Here is an 18,639-nt window from a genome sequence, read left to right on the forward strand (position 1 = left end):
TATACAATATCATTCACTCATCTTCACCTTATCCTCCTCGTCTTCTTAAAGCATCACTCGGACATTTGCATCAGGCAAAACGGAGAAGGGGATCTTTCAGGCTCTGAAGGATCTGGGCCTTCCTAGTGGAAAGGTCAGACAATACTGGAAGTCAGATGTGTCCGAGTTTGTTACGCTGAAAGAAAACTGTGAGGAAATGACTCTCTCACTTACCTTTTACAGAACGATGAGATTGAACCAGCAGATTTTACCTTTGACATTTTTTACGCGCTCACACAGAAGATCTGCCCTCGCACAGATATAGAGGAGCTCTTCAAGAAAATGTAAGTGTTTCATCTCGTCTGCTCTTTTTAATTGTTTTATACCTTAAAAATAATAAAATATCCTCCGAATACACATTTAACAGCATTACCCTTACCCAGCAACGTATTCTACCTGCGTTACCTTGTGCCTGAGCAGAACAATGATATCATCTGTTTAAATATTCCCCAAGTGAGAGCTGCTGCATCATGTTGGAAATAATCAGGACAAATGTTTCTGTGCCTGCCGCACTAACTATGTCTGGACAGCCTAACCTGCTTCCACCGTTCAACATTAATTATGTTCAACCTAATGACAACAGTCAAAGAAGAGTGATGATTAACAAGATACTACTAAAAGCGTAATGTAACTGTAAAGACTGGCTTTTCTAATTTTAACTGACTGACTGTGTGAATGACTGTGAGGGTTTCGATTTTAAGGAGCATAACATTTTGTTTTGTTTTTCTAATTAATCTCTCTGCAGCAATGGGAACAAAACTGATTATTTAACTGTAGACCAGTTAGTCAGCTTTCTGAATGAAGTAAGCTCTTTATCATTCATTAACTTCTCTCTGTATTTAGCTTGCGTGTGCCCTTCCCTGCAACTCCTGCTGCTCTTACTCTCATCCTGCTCTGGGGTAGAAGTCGCCCTGCTCCCAGGCCCGACTGCACATTAGTCCACCTTAATCAAATTGGATGGACACAACATTTAACTTTGAGTGGGCCTGCAAGGGCATCTTCAACCACCTCCCTTATTCTGCATGCCCACCGTCATCCCATTCCCCATGTTCTCCCTACCGTGGCTTGCCTCCTTCTCCCCCCTGTGTCTGATTGGTGTTGCTGTAGCAACGGGAGGGTCGAGGTTTCCATCCTGTTGCTTCCTGCTCGGTTCGTCTCGTTCCCTGCTGTGCGTATATGTGTTCTGTGGCTGTGCTGCTCTGTGTTGCTGAATACCTGCCTAGTCCTGCTGCTGTGCAGTCACGTGTTTGCGCTGCTTCATGCTCTGGGCTCGCCAATCAGATTAAATTCCCCACCTGGCTCTGTGAGTGGGCAGCGACATGTTCATGATGTTTGAATGTTTGCTGTTGTTTTTGTGAATGCCACCTTGATTCCCTCAAACACATGTGATTATTTGCTTTTAAGCAACATTTAATCTCTGCACCTGTTAGTGTGGCTCACAGGTTTTTGTTTATACTGCCGTATAATAATCACCTTGATCAGTGCTTTTCGTACTTGCTGTCTAAATGTTATGTGCCTGTGTGTATACTAATGATTTAAAGATAATATTTCTTAAATAGTAAGTGATGAAAGCCAATCACATAGTCCTGAGTTCAGTACCTTTGATCAGGCATAACAAATTGAGAGTGTAAACATATTGTAATAAGTTTGCTCCTATCCTGCGTGTAGCGCAAGATGCGTTTGTCCTAAATTAGATTTGTGCTGGGAAATTACTGGAGACGATGAATAGAGGGATGACTGCGTTTGTGTTTCGCTTCACAGAACCAGCGCGACCCAAGGTTAAATGAGATTCTGTTTCCATTCTACGACCCCAAGAGAGCCATGCAGATCATCGAGAAATACGAGAGAGACGAAGATCTGAAGAAGAAAGGTAAAGAACCGTGTGGGCAAACCAGAGGGAGAGAGATGTTTTAGGCTTTGCTGCCATCTGCAGGAGTTACCTTGAACGGAAAACCAGATTGTTGGCACATTTTCTCCAGGGCTAAATATTTATTGTCAAGCGCCGGAGTTTATTTTTCCCCTGTTATCATCATGATGAAATGGTTGTACACATAGCTCTGCTGCTTTTTAAATACACATTTAGATTCCCAAAAGAATCTACAGTAGTTAAACATCAAGTAGCTGTTGTTTTGATATAAACACACAGGCCTGACATTTGCACGTCTTGTGCTGAATTCAGAGTTAGTAATGATAAAAATGTATATACTAATAAAATACTTAGTGATAGAGAGTGAATTATAAAAGCCATTTATTCTGTTTACTTTAGAACACTTCTTCTACAAATACATGTTACATTTTTCCAAAATAAATAAAAAAACTACAATAATATTTTCAGAGTTTTATACTGCTTTCACCTTAAAGAAATATTCACAAAATTTAACAATAAATAATATTCTACCACTAAGTTACGCCCTTCGTGTCCGTCCTTGTTCTGTTCAGGTCACATGTCCAGTGATGGCTTCTGCCGGTACCTAATGTCAGATGAAAATGCTCCAGTGTTCCTGGACCGGCTGGAACTGTACCAAGATATGGACCAGCCGCTGGCCCATTACTTCATCAGCTCCTCCCACAACACGTACTTGACAGGCCGACAGTTTGGCGGGAAGTCCTCAGTAGAGATGTACCGGCAGGTCCTGCTGGCTGGATGCAGGTATTTATGTTAATATGGTGTACTTGGATGGGTTGACAGACACACATGTATCTGGCTATGCTAAAGCTCAGTTGCATGTGCAGCTTGTGGACAGAGACATTTCTGTGTGCTTTGCATTAGATGTGTGGAGCTGGACTGCTGGGATGGGAAAGGAGAGGACCAGGAACCCATCATTACTCATGGCAAGGCCATGTGCACAGATATCCTGTTCAAGGTGAACACAAAAAACCCAACTTTGTTCAGTCTTTCAGTTACTGCTTTAATGCTATTTCATAATGTAAGTCTGCCCCCTTGTGTTCAGAGTTTGATATAACATTTGATGGCTTGTTATGATTCATCCTCCTCACACCTAATGTTTTTCTTCTCCTGCCACAGGATGTTATCCAAGCCATTAAGGAGACAGCATTTGTCACATCAGACTTTCCTGTTATTTTGTCATTTGAAAATCACTGCAGGTACATTTATAATCAGTAAACATCAAATGCGTAAGGATTGCTTTTATTTGCATACATTTTTCACAAATAATCAATACATAGACATATTATGTATTTTTGCGATTGTGTTACTTAGTAAACCTCAGCAGTACAAGATGGCCAAGTACTGCGAGGAGATCTTCGGTGACCTGCTCCTCAAACAGCCTTTGGAGAACTATGCGGTAAATCCTCTCTTTCTGATACAAAGTATTTCTTAGAATTTGCTCTGATTGGGTTATACTCATATTTACTTAAGTGTAAAAGTTCTTTTCTCTTTGGCAGATTGAACCTGGGCGTCCTTTACCCTCTCCAAGTGAGCTCAAGCGGAAAATCCTCATCAAAAACAAACGCTTGAAACCTGAAGTCGAACAGAGTATGTAGAGAGCACATCTATGTGATTTTATGAGATTTGTCTGTCTTTAACATGTGTATGTGTGCAATACAGAGCAGCTCGAGGCCTTCAAGAAACACATGGAGGCAGGAGAGACAAACACCCCTGCTATCATTATGGGAGAGGAGAATGAAGACGACACAGAGAACGGTCAGATGTCTGACAGCCTGTGTTTCTATGTGAAATAATAAATCGTAGTAATGTGCGTGACAGCCTCTCTTGTACGAGCAGTAAGCGATAGGTTTATGCTGAAAAATGCAAAGTAGAAGAACATCAAGTGCAAACACTCGCTAAAGTAAATGCACCAAGGAATAAGTAAAATATTAATGTTGGAGGAAAAAAAAATCAGCTTTGCTATTGATTTGTGTTGTTCTGTATATGTGAGCGCAGGAGAAAAAGAGGCAGAGGATAAGGATTTGAATTCAGAGGCCCCCAGCAGTGTTTCTGAAGCAACCAGCGAGAAAGAATCCAACAGTGTTTCTCAGAGTAATGCTGTCAGCTCAAGGAAAGATGACGAGCAAAGCAACAGTATTAAGAAGGTAGGTTTGAGTGTCGACTTGCTACTGAAACACTAAAACGAATCTGTGGACATTGCAGAGAAGCACTCTGGTTTGTTATACATCCCCGGCAGGTGAGATTAAAACGGCTAACTGTAACAGTTTTTTCCCCTGTACCATTTGCTAATATAGGACATTGGACTACTATGGCCCAAATTCAGTCAAATCTACCACTAACACGAACATCCCATTAATGGGTGTTTTGTATGGATGTGTTCTTAGGTACCTGAAGATGAGGTGACAGAGATATCTGAAGCAACCGACGCCACAGACATCTCTGAAGCATCTGACCAAGACAACAACAAGAAGGCAAGTGCCCATCCCGTCCCCTTTTTACCCCACTAAAAGCTGACTGCTGTCTCTGGGCTGATGAATAAGACTAGGTTATTGAGCCATGTGTATGTGTGCTTGTGCTGTTCAGACTGTAGATGTGGCAGAAGACTTAGAAGAGGCTCTGATAGCTCAGTACACCTATGTGGGAGCCACCACTAACATCCACCCGTATCTGTCAGCCATGGTCAACTATGCACAGCCGGTCAAGTTCCAGAGTTTTGATGTAGCTGAAGGTGAGAGCTTCAACTTTTAGCTGTCATTTCTCATGTAAGAGCCTCATAGAACAATCAATCAATTACTGACTGTCAAAATAAATGTTAATCAGCTTTTCTTTTCTTTTCTTTTGTTTTTCAGAAAGGAATATCCACCATAACATGTCATCTTTTAACGAGTCAGTTGGCCTGGGCTATCTGAAGACTAATGCCATTGAGTTTGTGAAGTATCCTTTGAGCATTTGTCAGATCAGCCAGTTGCATTGGATTTTTCTAGAAAATAGAACAGCTATAAAAAAAAAAAGGACGCTAAGGTAGGAAAAATGTAGATAAATAATAAATTTAAGTTATCATTACAGGATGTATGTAAACTTTAATCAGCATAAGATCAGATTTCACCAAGTTTAGGTTTTAAGTTTAAACTCTATGAGACTTTAAGGGAAATAGCTCAGACACTTTACTGAGATGCATGAAGAGACATAAATTTCCAATGAAATCTGAGTTTGAACTTTATAGATTGAGGTCACCTAAATGAGAGCTGAACGTCTGCTCAGAACTGATGTTTTTTAGCCATACTTGTTTCCACTCTGCTGTCGGAAAAGAACTTGAGGCCTCTAGAGCCCAGTGTGCTTTCAGCCTGTGTAGCTCGGGCTGACACACAGCCTCTCTCTCCCCTCCAGTGGGACTGCTTGACCCAAGCTGTTCACACTAAAAATAGTTGTACAGTCTGTTTAATGCACACACGCACACACATGTGTTGAAACACACATGTTCTCCCTCCCCTTTTTTTTTTCAAATTTTCCTGAGCTTCAGCACAGCTACAACAAGCGTCAGATGAGCCGTATCTACCCCAAAGGGGGCCGGGTGGACTCCAGTAATTACATGCCTCAGATCTTCTGGAACGCAGGCTGCCAGATGGTCTCACTCAACTTCCAGACCCCAGGTACCACAGCATGCAACATGGGACCTCTAACCTCACACTCACCCATACAACACCACTCATAGTATATGTAACTTCATATTACAAAATACACACTCAAATCTAATTTCAAGTAACCCTCTGATCATGCTCAGAGCATCTTCTGCATGTGGGGAAGGGTTGACTGTGAAGCTACGAAACGACCATCTCGCAGCTGCAAATATATTCATGCAGGAAAAAAAACAAGTTTCTGAATTAAAGTTTGGATTTGGTGTCAGCTCATTTAAAAAGAATCAATATCTTTTCGTGTGTGCAAAATTGCTAAATAAATGCAGCTGAATTCGTACCTCTGTTTATCTCTGACCTCTTACAAACACTCACACACACTATCAAACTGTTGCTGCCATATAAACACCTTAACAGGGAGTGAAACAGCTGCTGTCCTATGTCCAGAGGCATTAGACATTAGACCATATGGCCTGCTGTGAGTGGGGCATATGTGAGGCTTTAGGCAGGGGTCTGGGGACTTGGAGCTAAGGGGGAGTCAGGGAAAATATTACAAACCCATTCACTCAGATTCAGAAAAAAATTCACATAGTCTTTGAATGATGGGGTTTTTCTGTTTTCTTTTTTAGTCATTAATTTATTTGGATTGTTTTGATGTTTAAACACTGGCGTGTATATATTGCAGTTACTAATCACTTATCATTCTCACTCTTCTCTCAGATCTGGCCATGCAGCTGAACCAAGGAAAGTTTGAGTACAATGGTTCCTGCGGGTGAGCACAGCTCCTCAACTCCTGTCTTTAGCTCATTCCGGTCTGTCCCCTCCCTCCCTCTCCACTCCTCTCCTCTCTAAAGCTCATCAATTATAGCTTGTCACATCTCATTAGCGACTGCCAGAAGCGACCGCAGCTACTATCTTTTCCAAAAACCAATGAGTGCTTTCGAGAAGGAAGCTCCTCTTCTCTCGGCAGTCATCTGTCTCTTCCTCTCTCCCTTGTCGTCTCCATGCCTCGCCTTTAATACCGTCCCTGAGGGCAGAGATTTTCCTGCTAATGCTGGAAATCTTATATGTGGCGAGATCGAGGCTTTTGCAGACAGTCATCACTACTAATGTTACTCTGATAGGCCTCTGGTTAGCATACACATATGCACAGTACCTTCGTGTGCTACATTTATTCTAAATCGAGAGACATCAACAACAAAAAAATGTTTGTAAAGGCATCATAATCAGATTTTACAAAACAAAAGTGTGTTCATTGATGGGTTTGTGCGTGGCCGTTTTCCTCATGTGCATCTTCTGTGCACGTCAGGTACCTGCTGAAGCCCGACTTCATGCGGCGGTCAGACAGGATGTTTGACCCATTCTCAGAGACACCGGTGGATGGTGTCATCGCTGCAACCTGCAGTGTACAGGTTAGGTCGTGCAGTACTAATAAATCATTCAGGGAAAAAGTGGATAAGGGATTTCCATTCAGGGATTCAGCCTAGTCTTAAACCAAACTTTTTTTTTCAGTGGAACTAGGTTTCATCCATGTCTGTGAAACCTACAGATAATATCATGTTGAAGGTTGGTTTCAGGCTTAGATGTGGCATGCTGTACAAATTACAGTGGTTCTTATATCGCGCTTTTTTACTCTCCTAGAGGACTCAAAGCGTTTTATGCAACATGACTCATTCACCTATTCATATTCAGGAGCAACTCTAGGTTCAGTATCTTGCCCAAGGACACTGGCATGCAGACTGAATCACCAAACTTCTGATTAGTATATAGGTTGCAGTACCTCTTGAGCCACAGCCACCCCACAGTGCACTGAATGAACCTGTGCAGATAATATTTCTGTAAAATCAACACCTCTCCAAAGCACTGAGAATGGTCTGCTTCTTTTTTAGGTGTTCTCAGGACAGTTTCTCTCTGACAAGAAAATCGGGACCTACGTTGAAGTCGACATGTATGGACTGCCAACGGACACCATCCGGAAAGAGTTTCGCACTCGCATGGTGATGAACAATGGACTGAACCCTGCCTACAACGAGGAGCCATTCGTCTTCAGAAAGGTAGCACGAACGGATAGACGGGGCAACAATAATGGATGCAGTGAGTTGAAAAAATGTTGCAGCACGTAGTCCCATTTGGGATGAGCCAATGGAAATGGAAACTGGGGGAGAAAAATCTATTATTTGGGTTGGAGAAAGATCTTAGTGACATGAGAAGCAGCCTGATTCTCATCTTACTCCAGTACAAAGGGTGGAAGGAGAAGGAAAGGAGACAATAATGAAATCTAAGATAATAGTAGCAAGAGTTAGGGAGAGGAGGAAGCAGATGGAGAATATAAAGTGAGAATACAGAAACGGAGTGATTTGGGATACTGTTGAATAATAAAGTGTGACATAAAAAACGAAACACAATCTACTGTATACTGACTCACAGAAAAAGAAAAAGGAAGTGAGGAAAGGAGCCACAGAAATGAAAAGAAAGATAATTAGAGGTGAGGGAGAGAATTAAAGGGAAAATAAAAGAGATGGGAGCCAAAGAGAGAGAGGAACATGTGCGTAATAGTGCTGCTCTCAGCAGAATAGGAAGTCTCTCAGCCATGACTGTGACTCCAGCTTCCTAACACACACCATCAATCACAGCCTGCCGCAGTGCTGCTCACACACACACACACACACCTATCAAAGAGGGCCATCATAAGCAGTCTGCAAGCAAGATTCGTTTCTCACCTCCACACACACAGATGCCCTCAAATGCCGCCACACTTTTTGCATGCATACACACCGCTGTCATGACTGCAAGCAAACAATACACAGTGCATCAGCAGGGCTGTGAATGTGTAAGCAAACACACACACACACACACACACACACACACACACACACACACACACACACACACGCGATGCTTCTACCCATTCATCTCCAGTGAGTATTCTTCAGCCTTATCTCCCACCTTCCCATCGTCTTTGTATTAATCATCCTCTTATCTTCACATAGAAGCCCAGTTAAGACACTCTCTCGCTCTCTTTTTTTCCAAGGGTGTGAGTACAGAAGCTCATCTGCAGACACAAGTTAAAAGCATACATATGTACACGAGATATTCTCCACTCCTTGGATGCATACTAGCTGCAGAGACGGGCTTGTCAGCAGTCAGATATGCAGTGTGTTCCTCCTTTATCGTGTCTTTTTCTTTTATCACACATGGACTATACCCCGATTGTGTCCCTTGCAGTTCCATCTTCGACCTTCCCCTTTAATGATGCTGCTTTCTTTTACTGCTTTGTCTGGCAAATATTTATCTTTTTAAACATTATCAGAGCAGAATGAGCTCAGTAGACTTCCAAAATTTCGGTAGAACTAATGGCGACGTTTCTTTTTCCTTTTTTTCAGTGTGGTTACTCCTCCCTCTTACCCACTGTTTCCCTTCATGCCTTCCTTCTAGGTGATCTTACCAGACCTGGCCGTGCTGCGCATCGCAGTCTACGACGACAACAATAAGCTGATTGGGCAGCGCATCCTGCCTCTTGACGGCCTGCAGGCTGGCTACCGCCACATCTCTCTGAGAAACGAAGGCAACAAGCCGCTGTCGTTGCCCACAGTCTTCTGCCAAATCATCCTCAAGACCTACGTGCCCGACGGCTTCGGAGGTGAGGGAAACACACAAATTGCAGCACTTAATGTATTTTATATTACTGGATAGACTTCAGTGCATGGGTAAAACAGAACTATAAGTTTGTTTTGTATAGATAACCTTTAATATCCGCCATAAGTATTCTGAGAGCAGTATAATAAAGCAGCTGCTGTAGCCTGCAGGGAGAGGAGAGGAGAAAGGAAAGCAAGAAAACTCTCTCCTGCTCGCTTTTTCTCTGCCTTGGTTTTAACATTCACAGTAATGGCGTGGCACAAATGATGATGACAGTGACTCTGCAGTAATGGTTTCGAACAGGCACGAGCATACAAATGAGCAGGACAATTGGAGTTGTCATTAAATAAAGCCAACGGGCTCGCACTGAGGAATCATTACTGTAACCATTAGTGGTTATTCTGCAAGATCTGTCGCTATCACTTTCCTACTCAAGCAGCTCTTTACCAAGAGCTGAAAATAAGATCCTGTTCCCTAGTAACGGTTATTTAAACAAGACGTGAAGAGGATTTCAGATTTGATAAGGAGACTTTCTCAGAACGTAGACAGGAACGCAAAGCTGTGTCATACAAAGTTTGCACTGAATGACACATTTCAGCGTCAGGTTATTCATTCAGCCCACCAGGCTCATGACGAAATCTTCTAAATCTCTTTGTGTTTCAGCTATTGTGGATGCTCTATCAGACCCAAAGAAGTTTTTGACTATAGCAGAGAAGAGAGCTGACCAGATGAAAGCACTGGGAATTGACACGGTACACATGGGTTTGGAAGCGGCGCCCATACGAATCCAAAACTGGTCTGATCGCATGTATCTGACTGAAAGGATGCAGCCAGTTTGAATAAATGCGTCTCTTTTCCTTTGTAGAACGACATAGCAGATGTTCCCAGCGGAAGCTCCAAAAACGACAAGAAAGGGAAGGGTAAAGGTGACACCGTGAAAACCAGTGTGACACCGCAAGCCAGCTCAGACATGGCCCAGACTTCCAACGCTGCCCAAAATAACACGACCGAAGCCAAGAAGGGTATACGCTGACGTAAAGACAGACATATTAAACATGCTGTATGCGAACTATGTAAACACAGAATAACATTTGTTTCCACTGCTGTTTCAGATAACGCACTCGTGCCTACTGTCAGCATTGATGACTTAAAGCAAATGAAGGTTGGTATTGTAACTCCTGTCACATAGCTCAGCAGCAGGTTTCCTTTAGTTTAGTCTGTACAGGCATATGTATGAAAATGAGCAATTATATAGAAGTAATCTTTGCTTCAGGTGTTGACATTGTCTGTATCATGTTTAGACCTAAAAAACAATAACTACTTTGTGTTATATTTTAGTAATAACAAATACTATTGTAGTTATGATTTTGCACCAATATTAAACTCACAATTATCTCATGGAAGTAATTGCACGCCAACTATTAATGCTGCCTGAGTCTAGTATATTGTACATCGTGACTAAACATGGATCTCTCCCACTGCAGTCGTACCTTAAATTGATTAAAAAGCAGCAGAAGGAGCTCAACACTCTAAAGAAGAAACACTCAAAGGTGGGTGACTGTTTTACTGCAGACCTGTCTGCTAATAATACAAAGGGGCTGCTGTTTATTCCTGACAGTTATTGATGCTCAGAGGGATAGAAACGGTGGAAGGGGAGGCGGCTCTACCTTTCATCTTCCACTGACCACTGACTGCATGCACACACGCGCACACACACACACACACACACACACACACACACACACACACAGTCCATTCATAATGTACATAGGGTGCTTCTGAGTATGCTAATGTGTCATATTGCTTCTAGTGTCTCCTGGCTGCACAAAGCAAGTCTGTATAAGAGAGATGCAGGAAATTATACAACTGTTTCTTTACTGCAAACTTTTCCTTTTCCCTTCCTCTCAGGGATGGATTTGTGGAGATTTGAGTTATATCCCAGGAGTAAAGAAGGCACATATGTTAAAATACTGAGAAGTGTCTATAGATCCAGACACATAATGATTTGCTGTTTTTCTTCAAACAGCGATCGGCACAGTTTATATTGGCTGCTGGCTCAGTCATACATGCAGATTAATCATCACAGAATTTAGTCCTGTTGCTTAACATATGTATATCAGTACCTGCAGACCCATCTGTTGGCTGAAAAAAAGATAGCTGCTGGTTCATTATTCAGGGGGAGCAACAAAATCAACATGAGTGTATTACAAACAATAATCGTTGTTGTTGTTGCTGCTGCCTGTTGTGCTGATTCCAAATTGGTTTCAATATAGGTTAAAACTGCATCTGCATGGCATAGGTAAATACTTATATATAATAAATAATAATTATAAATAATAAACGTGTCTCCCTTTTCTGCACTAGGATCAAAATACAATGCAGAAAACTCACTGCACGCAGGTGGACAAGATAGTGTCTCTGCATGATAAGGAGAAGGTAACTCTGGAGAAGCTACTAGAGAAAGCCATCAAGAAACGAGGGTAAGTGGAGACAAAAGCAAACACACACACACACACACACACAAACTCATTAGTCTCATCTCTGTGTTTTGTCCTTTAGTGTCTCCCTTGTGAAGTCAGTCTTGTCTCTATGTTTGTTTATCTTTTTGTCTCTGTCAAATTCTGAGGTTTGGGTCTGTGTCTTGGTGTTAGTTCCAGTTTTATTTTGATAGTCTTGTGTGCTTCATGTTGAGTTTTAAGTTACCTGTCTAGTTTTCCTGATTTGTTGCAGCTATGTTCCCTTGTGTTTCCCATCTCCCTAACTGCCTCGTGTGTATTTATTGTTTGACTCTTTCCTGCTCAGTGAATGTTTTTTTTGTTCTCTTTCCCCCTGTAGACCATTAAAACTGTGTTATTGAGTTCATTTCTAGTTTCCAGAGTCCTGCATTTGGGTTCTATTCTGCCTGCTACACTGGCAAACCTTGACATCTAGAGCTCAGAAAATAATATTAGCTGTGTCAAACTGCACAGAGCATACAAAGAGGACAGGAGGTCCCCGTGCAAGACTCGACACTGCTTCTATAAAGCTCCCTGTGTGATGTGAAGCTTTGCAAATAACCATTTATGCACAGAGACAAATCAAAGACATACCTAACTTTGCCCACCCCTCTTGACTCCATTCCTTAAGATCAATTCAACTAAACCTCTCTTGTCCACTTGTACATGTGGGTTCCTTACAGTGAAAACAACTGCCAAGAGCTGAAGAAGGAGACAGAAGATAAGATTCAAACGCTAGTTGCTGATCATAAAACCAAGGTAACTTACAGCAAACGCTCTTTCCACAAAGCTATTATTAGATGTGAGGATGACAAGTATCTTAGCTGTGAGTTATTAATGCGCTCGTGTGTTCGCATGCAGGTAAAGGACATCACAGCACAGCACACCAAAGAGTGGTCAGAGCTAATCAGTAGTCACAGCAGTGAGGAGCAGGAGATGAAGGACAGCCACGTCACCCAGCAGTGTGAACACCTCAAGAAGCTCTTGGCCACTGTCCAGGAGCAGCAGACCCTGCAGCTCAAACTCATTCATGAAAGGTGAGAGACCCGCACAGCTTGCTCACACACATAGGGATGGATTACTGCGAGTGATCAGACATGATCATTTGGGGCAGCTACTCTGAGATTTTATTGCCAAAAATTGGATGCAGACAACTTGTCTTATATGCAGCTGCTTGTTCCACAATGCAGGCAGAGCAAAGAGATGCGTGCCAACCAGGCTAAAATGTCCATGGAAAACAGTAAAGCCATCAGCCAGGACAAGACTATCAAAAATAAGGCAGAGCGAGAGAGGTGGGTCACGCCCATGATGTAATCGTTCAGTCGTTGTTTTGGGGCTCTTAAGCGCTCATTGTAACTTCATGTTGTGATGGTTTTGTTCCGCTCTGAAGGAGAGTGCGAGAGCTAAACAGCAGCAACACCAAGAAGTTCCTGGATGAGAGGAAGAGGGTAGGATGTTTATTTTTTGTTCCTCAGCTGAAGAGCACTTCAATCATTATTCCTTTAGCCTGTGCACTGGATTAACATTGTTGGAATTTAAATACAAAGTGTAATATCCCTCAGTCTGTTCACCCTGCTGCCATTGGGCAAGTGATAAAGAAGTTGTTGCTCCTGCAGCGCTCAACCTCAGAGTAGTTTCTTTCCTCAGGCTGAGACAGCCTGTCATTCTTGTTTGTGACGACATCAGAATTTTGTTTTACAACACACTGTTGCATAATGATCATTAATCTTGAATCAAATGCTCCAAATGACTCCCCCTACTAAAACATATTTCATTGTAATAAAAAACATTGCTATTTATTTATGACAATTTAGTTTATTGCCTTTGTCTCCGTGTTTCTGCAGCTGGCTATGAAGCATCAGAAGGAGATGGAGCAGCTAGAGAAAAACCAGAGAGAGCAGCTGGAGAAACTGGAGAAGTTCAATGAGCAGGTACATAGAAGGAAATTACCTTTTACTGCCACTACAGTGTAAATTGATCTAGATAGGTGACAGCAATCACAGTTACTGCTATCTAAGCTGTTAACACTGTTGTTTAAACCCAGCATTTAGTATTGGACCATATCCTGCTCATATCAGAACATTCCTCAGTTTAGGGAGCTTCTTGCTTTACCGGCTTAGAAAGTATAAATGACACTCAAGCTTTGGGACTAGTTAAATGTTCTAGATACATTTGTCATAAGTTTACATTCCCTCATCATGGGCATGACTGTCATTGTAATTTTGGGCTTTTAACTTTTTTTTAACACTAACTTTTTCCAGGGTAGAATGAATGTAAAGCATGTATCTTTAGTGGAGATAATTTCTCTGAATTTCAGAGTCGGACACTCACATTCCAGTCCTCTGTGTATATATTCCTCCAGCACTGTAACCAGTTTAGGATCATTTTCCTGTTGGAAAGTTGGGCACCACTAGGTGTGCCCAACTTTCAACTATCTAGCTGTTGATTTGAGGTGAAATTTAAGAATTTGGAGGTAGTCACTCTTCTTCAATATTCCATCCACTTTGTGTAATGTACCAGTACCAGAAATGGCTCAGAGGGACTTTCCCAACTAGTGTGAATCTACAGATTTCTTTCTTAGATCTTTACTGAGTTCACTGGACTTTCCCATTGTTCTGCAAATTGGTAAATCCAGTGAGTGCTGTCAAACAAATACTTTTAATGCTCATGATGAGGGTTTGTAAACTTCTAAACACAACTGTACTTCCTTCACTGCCATATTGACTGCTGTTGTTATTGCTTGTGATATAATTATTATTTATGCAAAAATTTTCCCCCAAAGTTAGGATCAGAATTGCCCTGAATTACTAAAGATAAACAAAACTGCTGAAATGAAACAAACAAACAAACAAAAAAGCCAGATTATAATATCAGCGTCTTTTTTCCCCCGACATTACAAATAGAAGAAAGTACGGTTTACGTCATCATGTCCCCATTTTTGCATTTTATTTTACCATCTGTCATAGTACCTGTACATGTTTCACATGTATGCACATTTTCCTTTCTTTTAATTTGATTTGCTTCTTCCGGCACAGCTTTTGAAATCACACCATGCAAACAAACAGGTTCAAGGTAGGCATCGCCATCTCCCCTCATCTCTACCTCTGACATCACCTTTCTCTCACTGCATCATTCAGTGATCGTGTTTCCTTTCACGTCTTTTCCTCCTACCTCTTAGTCACGTTTTCATTGCCTCAGTTTTTCACCGAGCCTGTTTAAGTCTTGACTTATCTGCTATCTAAATGATTGCTATAATGATCTACTCAAGTGACTCAGCCCTGAGTACAGCAGGGGAATAGTACACGACAGGCCTGTCTTTGAAGAGATTTGCACAGTTTGAAATAGAAAGTGTTTCTTTCCTCTGTATGATGAAATTCCACTCCCACATTTTTAGTCTGCAGCTCTTGCGCTGTCAGGAGTGCCAACTAGAAGCTCAAGTCATTTATCACCATGACTCACCAGCTATTACTAAGTAAAAACAGCCAGCTCACAACCTACTCCTCTGTGCTTCTACTCCAGCTCATAATCATTTACTTTCATAGTATGTCACTGTGTCCCACTGAGGCAACAATTACTCCAACTAAGCATGTGGCTTTATTACCTGCCAAGCAATTCAGAGATACACCCAACAGAATCCTGAAATCTGAAGCCCATACTGATAAATTGTTTACTAAAAATTGAACACAAATTGATCACAAAAGTTGTACAAATCCACTAGAAAATCTTCCACTTGCACACATTAAAAGAAGGTGTCTGTCTGTCTGTCTTAACTGTCTTCCATCTCTTCCAAGACGAAGGACATGCAGCAGATGGTGAAGTTGGAGGAGGAGATGGACCGCAGACCTGCCACAGTGGTGTGAGCGGCTGAGACTGGGAAGACACATTCACACTTGTACACTCAAACACAAGAAGGTGCAGAAAACACTCCACAGAAAGCCCTCTACAGTCCAGAGATGAAAACCTTCCTGCATCACTTTCTGTGTTTTATTTATGTTCGCTCAGACACACAGCAGCCCCGGCCCTACACCTCTTCTTTTGCTCTGTTCACTCAGCCATGCATCGTGTGCTCTCCAACCACTATCTTTATACCACTGAGCCATTGGTGCTTATCACCGTTTGTCAGGGGGGATTAACCACTTATCGAGACAGGAAACGTTACCTCGGAGAACACACAGGAAAATACGTCGTCTCCTCTAGTGTATCTAAATTCTCTGTTGCCATCACATTGTATGTTCTCTTCAGCTATTAGCAGTACTTAGTACAAGCACACATACACCAAATTCCTCACACACACACACACGCCGGCTCATGACAGGTCACATAAACAGGCTCTGTTCCCAATTTGACCATTTTTGCGAAGGAAAAAAAAAAAGCAGTATCCAATGAACCGCTGCAGAAACAGAGGGATGAAGAGTATGTATAAGATTTAATGTCATTTCAGCACAAATGAATCAACTGTATGAGAAATACACTGTATGCTACACCAGTCGTGTCCTGAGCACTTTGTATCTGATAGGCTGTCAAAAAAAGTTAAAAAAGAAAAAGAGAAGAAAAACTAACAAAAACACAGAACATGTAGCGGTGCACTACTGTAGGTTTTCTGTTTTCAGTAAGAATGTATTTTTAAAAAAATAAAATTGTTGTATTAAGAGTGGCAACACCCACCCCCCTTTCTCCCTCCATGTTACACAATCCTCCACCTTATCACAAAGACATGTTATTGACTTTTTGATGACTATAAAAAAGGTTTATTGTCATGCTGAGTCAGAATACTATAAAGGGATCACAGGGAATACATGCTAATCCCTCAATCAAATTTTTTTGTTTCACTTACTTTAATTTTAGGTACTCATGAGATGGTTTAATAGCTGTGCTTCTTTTGCACTTGGAAATTACATTTACATGTATTTTACTCGTTTCCATGAGTACAGTTTAAACTGCAATACTTTTGGTACTCTACGTACACTATGCAAACAAGATAATTCCCTCATAGCTGTAACAGTAAACGGTATTCCACACTTGCTGTCGCCCATTCCTCTATCTGACTTTGGCTGGCAGCCATCTCTTTGTCTTGTCATTATTACAGCATTGTTGAATGCTAGTGCTCCCTTTATAGATTCTTGACTGCACCTGAGCACCCTCAGCTTGTAAACCTCGCAGTTTCCCTGTCCTGCTCTGGCTATAGGAGGGTGGACCGAATAACAGATTCGTAGAAGTCTCTGGTGTTCACTCCTGTCTACAGCAGGTTCCCTTCCTAACGATGTTACAGAGGTGATGTTGGAGGTGGTGGTACTGTGCCCTGATGCCTCTGCAGAGAATTAAAAGTGTGATGTGCAGTACTGTTATAATTTAACACTAACATTGACTAAACTGACAAAAAAGTCATGTAATGATATAAAAACATTAAGGATAAAGGCACCTATGGGTATTTTGGCCTTTTTTAAAAAGTTTTGTTTGTTTTTTTTCCCCTGTTTTATTCTGCTGTGTTATATGTAAAGGGTAGACGGGATATTCTTGTATATACTGGAATGTATGTAGTTTAATTTACTTTTGGACCAGTTGTGTTCTGCCATTTAAGGGCTTGGGGATTGAGTGGGTCTGCTGGGTGAGGGAAAAATGATCAACCATTGTTTTGTTTTTGAGTTTGTTCTTTTTCTTTTCTTGTTTTCCAGTCTGCCCTTATACTGCACCACACAACACGATATAAAGCTCTCACCACATATCTAGTGTAGAGATAAATGAGTAAAAGTGCTTTTAAATTTTATTCCATCGCTTTCAAATGTGCCACTCGGTGTCTGTTAGGATGTTTAAATTATTTTATGAATGATAAAATGCCAAATTAAGGGGTTATTTATATGAAAGTATATATAAATAAATGAATATATATTATATATTAGATAATGTGTAGTTTAAGATGATTATGTTAGAAGCTTTTTTGCACTAGTTGAATGTTTCTGTTGTGTGATTTACATGTAACCTTTGGCTCTCGAGTTTGTCAAAAAAGCAGATTATTTTTGCAGAGCAACATCACTGATTTCATTTCCTCAGTTTCTACTGTATCTCCTTTATTTTCTATTTGAATTGTAGCTTGTCGACAGACATTCTGTGCGTGTTTTTGTATTTATATTGTACTGTTGAACTTATAGCAATGAAAATACTGTTGTTATCCAGCTCCTTTAATACTGTTTTATAGTATGTGTCTCAATAAATCCAGGTGTAAAATGGGACATAATTACGTGGCTCATTTGTGTTTTCCTCAGAACGTACTCTGTGTTTGACCTAACCTTGTTGAATTTGAGGGAAATAAAATATTTCCAATTGGGGGGAAAAAGTACAGTACTGCTAAAATCATGTACATTTCCCCAGGCGTGTACTTCTGTTTATCCAACGTATCCATAGTGTCATTTGTCATGTATCCGTCTGCTCTCTCCTTAACCCCCCTCCCCCCCAAAATGCCCCAGGGCAGATGGCTCACTTTACCTTACAATATTAACCACCTCGATGTGACAGTTGTTGTGAACTATATAAATACAATTTGAACTGCATTGAATTAAATAGTAGAGTGATAAACGCTGTTGCCGTGCAGCAGCAAGAAGGTTCCTGGCTCAAATGCTGGCTGAGTGAGATTAGCATGTTTTCCCTGTGTTTCCTTTATGTGCACCGATTTCCTTCAAAGCCATGCATGTTAGAATAAGTAGTGATTCTAAATTGATAGTAGATGTGAGGTAGATAAAGCAGAATAAAGCATCATAGTTAATTGTGATTTGCTACTTAAAGCTACTTTGAGTAGTCTGTTAGACTAGGAAAGTGTAAGTATAAATATAAAGACATTACGCTTGCCTGGTTTTCAAAATATTAGCTGTAGAGTTGTCTGCCTGGGCTTGAATATAAAAGAACTAAATAGCTTTTTCCTTGCAGTATGCAAAGT

At 41.2% G+C, this 18,639-nt stretch overlaps 1 protein-coding gene across 4 annotated transcripts in view; it reads left to right on the top strand.

Moving 5' to 3' along the window:
- Positions 1-17,943, top strand: part of plcb4b (phospholipase C, beta 4b) — a 74,163-nt gene extending 56,220 nt beyond the window's left edge. For 3 of the 4 annotated variants that reach the window (XM_085246677.1, XM_085246676.1, XM_085246678.1), the window contains 31 exons: positions 52-133; positions 223-323; positions 785-842; positions 1,801-1,909; positions 2,479-2,689; positions 2,810-2,903; positions 3,065-3,144; positions 3,260-3,344; positions 3,445-3,535; positions 3,608-3,703; positions 3,944-4,092; positions 4,333-4,419; positions 4,532-4,676; positions 4,798-4,882; positions 5,474-5,598; positions 6,301-6,352; positions 6,890-6,992; positions 7,470-7,634; positions 9,016-9,220; positions 9,880-9,968; positions 10,082-10,238; positions 10,329-10,378; positions 10,701-10,766; positions 11,581-11,696; positions 12,395-12,470; positions 12,573-12,748; positions 12,902-13,003; positions 13,102-13,159; positions 13,556-13,642; positions 14,747-14,783; positions 15,503-17,943. In XM_085246677.1, the coding sequence (XP_085102803.1) occupies positions 52-133; positions 223-323; positions 785-842; positions 1,801-1,909; positions 2,479-2,689; positions 2,810-2,903; positions 3,065-3,144; positions 3,260-3,344; positions 3,445-3,535; positions 3,608-3,703; positions 3,944-4,092; positions 4,333-4,419; positions 4,532-4,676; positions 4,798-4,882; positions 5,474-5,598; positions 6,301-6,352; positions 6,890-6,992; positions 7,470-7,634; positions 9,016-9,220; positions 9,880-9,968; positions 10,082-10,238; positions 10,329-10,378; positions 10,701-10,766; positions 11,581-11,696; positions 12,395-12,470; positions 12,573-12,748; positions 12,902-13,003; positions 13,102-13,159; positions 13,556-13,642; positions 14,747-14,783; positions 15,503-15,579 (3,214 nt within the window). In that variant the 3' untranslated portion in view covers positions 15,580-17,943. The remainder of the gene's footprint in view (positions 1-51; positions 134-222; positions 324-784; positions 843-1,800; positions 1,910-2,478; positions 2,690-2,809; positions 2,904-3,064; positions 3,145-3,259; positions 3,345-3,444; positions 3,536-3,607; positions 3,704-3,943; positions 4,093-4,332; positions 4,420-4,531; positions 4,677-4,797; positions 4,883-5,473; positions 5,599-6,300; positions 6,353-6,889; positions 6,993-7,469; positions 7,635-9,015; positions 9,221-9,879; positions 9,969-10,081; positions 10,239-10,328; positions 10,379-10,700; positions 10,767-11,580; positions 11,697-12,394; positions 12,471-12,572; positions 12,749-12,901; positions 13,004-13,101; positions 13,160-13,555; positions 13,643-14,746; positions 14,784-15,502) is intronic. The other variant, XM_085246679.1, reaches the window with a different exon arrangement.
- Positions 17,944-18,639: the final 696 nt, after the last annotated feature.

This window comes from Mchenga conophoros, linkage group LG15 (genome assembly GCF_057382185.1).
Source record: "Mchenga conophoros isolate Kocher_MC1m ecotype Shallow Benthic linkage group LG15, M_conophoros_male_GT1.1, whole genome shotgun sequence".
In the NCBI taxonomy this organism is placed as follows: Eukaryota; Metazoa; Chordata; class Actinopteri; order Cichliformes; family Cichlidae; genus Mchenga; species Mchenga conophoros.